General features: G+C 46.1%; 1 protein-coding gene across 1 annotated transcript in view; it reads left to right on the forward strand.

Annotated features, from left to right (window-relative positions):
• Window positions 1-9,825, forward strand: part of PTPRS (protein tyrosine phosphatase, receptor type, S) — a gene marked incomplete at both ends in the record, with an annotated part of 64,980 nt that overhangs the window by 17,534 nt on the left and 37,621 nt on the right. The window contains 2 exons of the mRNA XM_010290574.1: window positions 1,584-1,694; window positions 4,068-4,079. Of these exons, the coding sequence (XP_010288876.1) occupies window positions 1,584-1,694; window positions 4,068-4,079 (123 nt within the window). The remainder of the gene's footprint in view (window positions 1-1,583; window positions 1,695-4,067; window positions 4,080-9,825) is intronic.

Consider the following 9,825-nt stretch of genomic DNA (forward strand, 5'->3'; position numbering starts at 1 on the left):
TCCTGTTGTGTACCCTCAGACAAGCAGTGCTCCTGAGCCGCACAAAAAACTTGTCTGGAACCAGTGGAAGCAACCCACAGATTGGTCCAAATTAACAGAATTTCCTAGGAAAACTCATTGACCAGCTCTCCGCCCAAGTGGAGCTTTCCAGTGACAGAACATGCTCGAGCTGTAATTCAGTATGAAATATCCTCAGCTGGTGTCTCAGTGTGAAGCTTCAGTCTATTTGGTTTCTAACTCCTGTTACGCTGAAGTACCCACAGATTCTTTTGAAATTAATTTAGTTCGGTTTAGTGGCTGGAATGGGGTTTTTTGGGTTTTTAATTCTATCTGTTTCGCCTTTGGGAGCTACGAGGCCCAGTGGATGCTGGCAGGAGTCACACTATCACACCCCATCCCTGTCACAAATACTCTCACAGCCTCACATCTTCCCACACAGCATCCTTTTTCACCCATGCACACACAGAGGAACATGAGCTCCGTGTCCTCCTCGTGTGAACACATTGGTTTTTCCTTCCTGAAGAGGCTGTAACTGCAACTAGCAATATTATCATTTGCACTTTTCTCAAGATTTTATCAATAATAGTACGGTGAGCTGGAATTGTTGGGCTTTCATATTTAGGTTTTTTTTCCAGAGATGGGAGTTAAGAGTCTTGCCACATGTGAGCTCTGTCCATATCTGTAGTATAATGATGTACTCCTAATACATAAAACATTTGATAGTCTGTTGAATTATTTATGTAGTATGTATTTTAACTGGAGTTTTGCAGGGATGAAGCCTTCTGAGGTAAACGAGGCGATTTTCTTCCATGTAGTTACATGCTGCATATCTGTGCATGTTTGCTTACAGGAGTGTTTAGTATGGGCTCTGGGTATATTCCTGTAGGCTGCAACAATGTACAGGTTTAAGAAAAACCTTAATCCTTTTGGCCCAGTTGGTGTAAACCGCACAGGCAATTTTGAAGTTCCAGTGCAGTATTTACAGGGTTTTCCCTTGGGAATATTCACTATCAGAAAGGTGCTTTTCACACGCACTCTTACCTCCTGTAGGCTTCACGTGAATCAGGTGTTCAGGCACAAAACAAAGGCAGTGGTGATGAAGCTGCTCCAGGGATCCTAGGCAGTGGGTGACAAAGCCTTTCACTTTTACGGCCACTGCTTCAAATCGAGCAAGGGAGAGTCAGCAGCCTTCTGATAGATTTCTGGGGATCGCAGTAATACGGATTATTGAAGTTGATTGCATCAGTTGTGGTGCAGAATGCCTGCATTGCAGAAGCCAAAAAGTTGCCATTTTTGCTGATCATTTCAGTACAGAGAGTAACACTTAGTGTAGAGGGGGGTATTAAATTTTCTCTTCCTGTTGGGCCTGTGTCCAGCCGCGATGCTGAGCACGGGCATTAGCCGATGCTGGCAGAGGGCTCGGTACTCCCCGAGCTCATAGCCCAGGAGCCCCGGGGACTGTCCCAGTGTGTATTAGCCCAAGGGGAGGAGAAAGCAAAACATGGATGGTGTTGCTCACTCTTAAAAACAAAACAAAATGGTGATGATCGTGTCTTTGCTGCGGTCTTCTTCTCTCCTCCCAGGTGGCCTGCAGATTGAAAGCAGCGAGGAGACGGACCAGGGGAAGTACGAATGTGTCGCCAGCAACAGCGCCGGAGTGCGCTACTCCTCGCCTGCTAACCTTTACGTGAGAGGTAGGGAGCGCGTCGGCTCACAACGCTGGCAAATACCTCCCTCCCCACGGCCTTCCTTTGTCCCCAGCTGTGTGATTCCATCCTGTCCCTGAGCGCAGGGGAAGCACTGGTCCTAAGCGGTTGGATCCTTACAGTGCGCTGCTGAGCTCGCAGGGGGTCCTGGTGCGCCCGCGCTTCCTCGCCGTTGCTGGTGGCTCCAGCTACCGCACCAGAGTTGCAGAGCAGCAATACAAGGCTGTGTCGCCCGCAGAGAAGGCAAGCGTGGCCCAAAGTAGCGTGCCCAAGAATTTGCCAGCATCAGCCTGCAGAGCCCAGAGGGGAATGAACAACTTTGGCTGCAAAGAGGCCGTAATTCCCTTTTCTCCCAAAGCATCCCTGCTCTCTAGAAGTGGGAAGGTTTCTACTGGTTCTACTGGTGTGGGTGTGAGAGGAGGGGAGGACCCTCTCAGCCCCCTCCACTGAGCTCTGTGTCCCCCGGATCTCACCAGATTGCAACAGGAGGGTGCATTCTCACTTCTCGCCTAAGTCCCAGCTGGTTTTCCCTTTGCCAGCAGTAATTTGTCACTGGTTCCTTGGGCGTGAACGCTGGCCGTGGGCACAGACTCACAGAAAGCTGGAGACAGCCAGCAGGCATCTCTGCTGCAGTGACAGGTTCCTTCACCCATGTAGCACGGGGAACAGATGACAGGGGGATGGGCTTCTGCTTGATGCCCCCTCGATGTTCTCAAACCCAGGGGGACAATAGCCTTTCCACTTTCTGTGTTATTTTATTTCAATCTCTCTGACCGGTAATATTTTGTATGTAGCTTTGGTTTAATATCTTTCCACAGCATAACCCTTTCGGTAATGAGAGAGCAGGGCTGGTCCTTCTCGCTTTTTTTAAAAAAGAAAAATACCATTGGGAGGAAAACAGAAAAGTTACATCCCAGCAAACTGTTCCCATTTCCATCCCATCGGCAGAGGAAGCGCCTCCCACCTACACTCACGTTAACTCTGCTGTCGAATGCAGAGCCATGCTCCTGTGTGCACTCCTCTCTCTCTCTCTTTCTCTCTCTCTCGTGTCTCACGCTCACTAAATCACATGCACATGGAGAGAAGGCTTTTAATAATTTAATGTTTCCAAGCTAAATTTTTAAATAGCCTTTTGTGGCCAGCTGGAAAATTGCGTTTGAAATTTGCCCTGTTGCCTGGGCCCCAAAATTCTTCTTTTGGGAACGTAAATCTGGATCTGATACTAATTCAGGGCTAAACCCTTTGGAGACAGCTTAGCTGGAATGTTTTGGGTTCTTTTTTTATTAAAAAAAAAAAAAACAACACAGGAAAAAATGCGGGGATTTATTCTTTTACCTCTAAATTTCCTCTACCTTTCTGGCCACTCGGAAACTACCCAGGAGACAAAGGTTGTTACCGTGGGTTGCTTGTCTCCGCACCTGGATGAGAGTCGGCTCCAGGTGGATAGCCCTCTCTCTGTCCAAGTTAGCCCGTGTGTACCCGAGGCCTGCCTGCAAAACAAGCCAGCATTAGCCGGCCGAGAGAGTGCAGAAAACACCGTCTAAGCAAGCTCGGCCTGTGGTTTGGGTGTTTTTCATGCTGTTTAATTCCTTGTTTCTTGTGTGTTATTATCGTGGAAAGGTAACAAATTTCTGAAATGAATTTGCTTTGGTGGGAGGGAAAGTTCATGCACATTTTTCTTCCCGTTTTTTGTTTTAAAAGAGTCTTGAACACTCTTGTGTTTCCAATTGACTTGTTTCTCCCATAACATGCTTGTCTCTAGAGAACACCTGGGATAGGAGTTGTAAGTTTTAACATTGCAAGGAAATGTTTTGGTTTTGTTTTGCTTTTCTTTTCTTCTTCTAATTATTTCTTTTTCCTTATTCAGTCCCATTGTGGAGTTAGCGCAAGCAGGGCCGGGCGCGGGGGCTGGTGGGAGCACGGGCTGGGGGAGCGGATTTCCAGCTTGGGATCTCCTCTGTGTCGGGTCTTCCCTGCCCGGTGCGGGTTCCGCTCCCCCTTCTCTAAAGAGCAGATGGACTCAAAGAAGTGGGAACTCCTTTCTGGGGTTGGCACCTCTGGCGGGTGCTGGTTCTGGAGCAGGATGGCTCACAGTCCCACCTCTCTGCGGAGCTTGGTTGTTCTTAAACAAAAGGTACCTAGCTGGATGGGAGGGGGAAAGTCAGGAAGGCAGGAAGGAGGGTCGTTACTATCTTCATTTTTTTTCCTTTCTTTTTATTTTGGTTAAGAGAAAAAAAAAAACAATCAATTTGCAGCTGACAGCCTTGAGAAGGCCTTTTTTTACTCTCTCTGTGTTTCCCCTATTTTTCTCTTCTCCTCATGTCATTGTGTTCCGCATCAAACCCCCTTAACATCCCTCAGAGCTACGAGAAGGTTGGTGTGGTTTTTTTCTTTTTTACTTTCTTTACCCACATTTTTACATTCTTAGAAAAAAAATTATTTAAAAAAAAAAAAAAAAAGAGAAAAAGCAAGAAATCTTTAAGATGAGCGAGACCCGCCCGTTCCCGGGTCTCGCAGAGATGAGTTGAGTTGCATTGTGGGCCTCTCTATGCATCCTTTGGTAATGTTGCTGAGTTCTTGCACTTTTTTGTCGTCATGGTTACCTTGCCGTTTGGACATTGGGCCTGATGCATGATAGGAGAATGTAACAATCTTCTTTGCATGCCACTTTTTAAATTAATTATGAATTATTTTTTCTATATATAAATATGTAGAGGTTTGGTTTTTTTTACAATTCTGGTTTATTTGAAGTGGATTTACTCTTATTTTCTCAATTTTTTGTTCTGTTGGGTTTTTTGCTTTCTCTTGATTTCCTGTTTCAGTTTTGATTGGTTATGCTGTGCTGTAGTTTATTCCAAACGCATTGTGAGAAGCCAGTGTTCCTGCCCACCCGGTGGTAACTGAACTCCTCAATCCCTCCAGGAGGAAAGGAGTCACACAGCTCTAACGCCTGTCCATGGAAGCCCTGCTATTTGGGACAAGCCTTTGTTTTGCGGGGAGGGAGGGATCTGGGAAGCGGAAAAGATGGTAAGAAGCCAGGGTGTCGTTCCAAGAGCTAGAGCAGACCCTGGGTCACGTTATTACACACATATTTCTTGGAGGTGTGGCTCTTGTTCCACATCCTGCACGCAGAGAAAAACCCTGATCCCTGCTCTGAAGGGCTTCCCCAGCGCTACAGAACTTGCTCACTGGTAACTGGCCGTTTCCCTCCCGGGATCCCTAAGACGCGGCGTGTACGGGAGCTAATCTGCTTTCAGCCCGGGACGGGCAGAGGCAGAAAGCTTCCTGCTGCGTCACCGAGTCACAGGCGGTTGTCTTTCCTGTAGCACCCACGTGTGCGTGGAGAGCCCCATCATCAGCCCGTGCCTTGTCTCACCAGCAGAACTTGGCAGATTCCCTTGTAGGAGGGTGATGCCTCGTCCTTGCAATGTCGGAAGAGAAGGGCAGCCAGCCAGCCGCCGTCTGCAGAAGGGTGGCTGGATCTCATGGCTCTGCCTCTCCCCATTTACCCTCTCCTTTCCCTGGCATTGAACCGTTATTGCTGGCTATGGGCGCCCTGAGAACCAGCCAGGTCCAGAGAAGGTAGAGCCCTCCTTTCTAAAGGAGCGTGGAAAGAGAAATTCAGCAGTGGTAGGCACTAAAAGAAGCTGCTGGGACACATCTGGCAGCTGCATCTATTGTAAACAGCAACAAGAAATCTGACAAGTCACATTCTAGCTGAAAATGCCTCTTTTCCCTCTTCTCATCTCCCTGTTTATCCCCATTAAGCTTCTGTTGCCTCCCATGTGTGCATCCTGAGTGGGTGAGCCACATGGGACGGTAAACAGGTGGGGGTTTTGCAGTGTGTTAGTTGTACCGTTGGTGCTTGGTGCTTTTGCCCGTTGCAGAATTGAATGCCCTTCCTTTCCCTGTTTTTGCATTTCCCTCTGCCCATCAGTCCTCACTACTCAATAATCTACCAAAGGAGTGGCTTTCCTAGTGTACAGGTATTAAAGCTGTGTGATTTTTGAGAAATCCAGTGCAGTATTGACACAGTATCTGTCTCTCTCTTTCTCTGTCTCTCTCTTTCTCTCTGTCTGTCCTTCTCTTTTTCTTAAAATGCTGAGATTTCAGTGCTCGGACCCTCAGTGCTGGTATTCTCCCCTCTCCCTTTCAAGTCTCTCCCCCTCTCCCCTTAGACGCAAGGGTACCACTCCGAAATGCTGCACTGTTGATAATGTCTTTCTGAAGGGGCCAGCTGTGGCTCTTCTAACTGTGATGCCAACAACAGCCAAAAGACATGCCCCAGCCCCAATGCTCTATTTAAAGAAAAGGAAAAAAAAAAGAAAAAAAGGCTTGTTCTATTTAAAAAGAGCAAGAGAGAAGGAATAGTGTTTGAAATGAGGTGTTCCCATCCCACCTCCCTCCTGCCTAGGACTAAAAGGTGATAATCACTACTAATTACAGGATTTTCCTTCATGAATAGGAGTTTGAGTTTCAGGATTTAGGTGCAATTAAAAAGGGATTTATACACCTTTTTTTTTTATTTGTTTATTTTATCTTTTATAAAGTATTTCTAACATGTCCAAACTGCACTGCTGCTGCTAGAACCTCTTGTGATCTGAGAAGGTTTTAAGATTAAATTCTTCCTTAAGAGCCAATAAAAATAATAATAATATCAACAACAATAAAGTAAAGCTAAATTGGATGTAGTCATGATAGACTGAAGTGACACCAGGCAAGGAAATAGAGATTTGATACCTGGTTAAAAGAGCTCATATGGTTTGCCAGAAGTTATGGGCATGGTCTTGAAATTACTGGTTAAAGGTTTGCCTTGTGTATTATTACAGATCAGATCATGCCATGGTCCAAAATAAGAGTCTGCTAACAGGGAATTTCCAGGGTCACATGCAGAAGTATCTTTATGGAGACCCACAGAAGCAGATCAGAAGTAGGTGAGATGAGTTCTGCCACCTGCCTGGGGTGTATGAAAGTTTCTGGTCTGAGCCTGTTGTCCAGATTTCACCTGTAGTCAGTGAAAAGAAAGACACAGTTCTAGCGGGCAGGTCCGCACACCTTAAGATGGGAAGCTGATTTTTATGGCAGCTATACAACTCACCTGGCTTTCAAAGGTCCCATTGGATGCTTCCCTGTATCCCTGGGGACACAAATACTATCAAACTTCTGGCCCACAGTGATTGCAGGGAAGGACAGGTTCAAAGTCCTGCGTATCACGGGTTGCCTGTCTCCGTGGTGGTGGCTGAGAGCGTGGTGCCTCTCCCTGCACAGCGACAGGGGCTGTTGGAGAGCCTGGCCGTTCTCACCCGAAAGCGCATGGCTGTCTATAGCTTCCGTGCAGAATGCTGTGTGGCTTGCTTTCGGCTGGGATGGGAGGGAAGCGTTCTTGGCCTTTTTAAGAGGCTTTGAATCTTGCCCAGAAGGGCTGAGATACCTACTCCACTCGGTGGGTAAAGCCAGGTTGAATCACTCATACCTTTTCTCCAAGCGTCAGTGAGTCAACATGTGCCGGGTCCGGGCTTTGCCCCAGAAAGGGCATATGTCTGCTTGTCCAGGATCTACGGCCACAGATGGTTTGCCCCCTTGAAAGGGAGCAGTTTGTAGTTCTCCTCTTATTTTTGAAAGCTTCAGACTTCCACCTGGATTGCTCTGTTTTGATCCAAATAGCCAGCTGCTTGGCTCAAGATGGAGCACTGTATGGAAGGACCGAGCGTCTCTGCATGCTCTTCCGTATTACAAAGAGTAAGGAAGAATGAACAGTGCACCGTAGAGCTGTGTGGGCTGTGCTTTAGCAACCTCTGAGTTTGCAGAGCTGCTGCTTTTGGTACAGGACAAATTGTTGTGGTTGAGTTTACCAGAATTAAAAATTTTCCCCATTTCACACAGTGGTGCCCTGTCAGGAGTTACAAAAGGCAGCGGTTTTGGTGCTGCAGGGATAATCCTTTTTCCCCTCCGCTCGAGCTTCTTGTTGCTCTGCTCTTTTCGAGCCCAGGGAGTTTGAAATGGTACGGCAGGCATTTAAAACAGCACAGTGCACTCGCTGTGCCTGCTTAGGCCTTGCCTCTTCTGCCACGGGAGTCGAGTACAGTGCTTAGTCACCCGGAATTGGGTTCTGCAGCCCGGTTCCTGCCGAGAACGTTTCAGATATTTTTCAAGGCTCTCTGGAAAACCTCAACTCATTGAGAGACCGAAGATGAAAACAGGCCAGGGCTAAACACGTAATAGCAGAACTAGTTGAAATCAATTAAAATAAAAACCATAGAAAACACAGAAATAGTGTGCTTAGGACCTCAGGAAATAAAGCTTCAAAATACATTAAACTGTGACTAATTTAACGAATAATTTAGCCCGTAGTCTGCTCCTGGGTTAAGTTTGGCTCATGTGTAATTTGACCATTAAACCAGAGCTGCTGGTTGCTCAACCCATCCCTCAATAGACAAGTGGAACAGTTGCTAAGCTTTTAGCTTTCAATGCCATTTAGATGTTAGAAGGAAATAATTTCAGTTGCACTATAGATTTAACAAATAGCCACAAGGTCAAAACAATCATTGGTATTTTAAAATGTAGGAATTTTAATACCTTTTTAGACTAGCATTGATAAATTCTTCAGTGGAAAAGGAGGGAGGCAGAACCACCGCCGGTTTGTACAGCTGCCCCTGTAGTGCCGTTTTCCAGGTGCTGGAGTTCAGGGAGGGAGAGTTCTGTGATGATTTTTAAGCATTACGTTAGCACTTCCATGGGTGGGGGAGCACCCTGTCTGTGTTTGGGGTGTCCTCAGCTCTGAAATTCTAGTTTAAAACCAAACAAAGCAAACAAACAACTTCGCTGTGTTTCTGCAGAAGGATTTCTCAAGGGTATCAGGAAATGGAAATGGATACAAAAAGCCACCCCCCCAAAAAAGCAAAACGAAACGAAAAATCCAAAACTCTATCTGTATGTATATATATGTATATCTCTCTATAGAGGGCACTTTGCAGGAACACTGTGCTGTACTGATCTCGAAATCTCTGCCTGCCTGTGTCTCTTACACCTTTTGCATCGCTGTTCTCTTTGTTTTAGGGGAAAAAATTAGATTACACCTTGTCAAATTAAAATAACAAAAATAAAATAGTAAAGTCTGTGTTTAAGGTCACAGAGCTGCTTGAAAAACAATTGGGTTCAGATTATTTTATATTCAATCCTGTAAAAAGCAACAGAAAAAAAAAGAATTACAAAAGACCAGACATGTTCAGCCAGCCTGTCACTCAACTAATGTGTTTTTTTAAGTGGAAAAGTAACAGTGATTGGGAAGGTAATGGATTTCCTCCAGACCAAATCCAAGCCTTGGTCTCATTCTTTATTTATCTACCTATTTACTTATTCATTTTTATTTACCGTGAAGGAAATTAGGAAGGAGATGGGCATGAGGAGGGAAGTATCTCGTCCTCTGGAGGGACGGAGGTCGGAAATCCAAACCCGAACAGCGTCTCGCCCCAGCGGAATGAACTTGCAATTGGAATGGGAGAGGGAGAAGGCAGAGGCGGCTGCACGGACAGCGCAGGGGCAGGGACAGACCACCTTTTGGGAGGGGAGGACAGGTGTAATCTAAGCTTCACTAATAATGTAGAGGCTGCACATTATTTTGGCACCCTTTCCCCTACCCCTCCTCATTTTGGAGCAAGACGGAATGACTCCTGTCTCACCAAAATGGCCAATAATGTCCGCCTTCTCACCTCATTTGGAGCAGCAGCTTGCTGAGTGTCAAAATGTTTAATACCATTTGGTTTTGTTTGGTGCTTTCAACCAGTCACTTCACTTTCTTTTGTTTCCTTTTTCAATTAATTTCTTCTTTAAGATATAAAATATGTTTATCTTTTAGTTGGTTTAATGTGAATCGGGGTTTGAAGTGACGGGTTCTTGTCTGGTACGTTCTCCTTTCCCCACCTCGCTCTTCCTCCAATGTTTTTCTCCCTGAGCTAATCTGGAAGGGGCTTAAAAAGTGGAACCAGTGGGTTTCCTCAGCACAAACTGGTTGGTTGGTCGGTCCTCAGATTTCTCTCACTAGCGGCGTCCTGGGAACACATTTTAAGGATGGATTCTGGTGTTGCAAAAGTCAACCCTGGATCTCCCAGTGTCTCTTCCG

This window comes from Phaethon lepturus, unplaced genomic scaffold (assembly GCF_000687285.1).
Source record: "Phaethon lepturus isolate BGI_N335 unplaced genomic scaffold, ASM68728v1 scaffold36517, whole genome shotgun sequence".
Lineage (NCBI taxonomy): Eukaryota > Metazoa > Chordata > Aves > Phaethontiformes > Phaethontidae > Phaethon > Phaethon lepturus.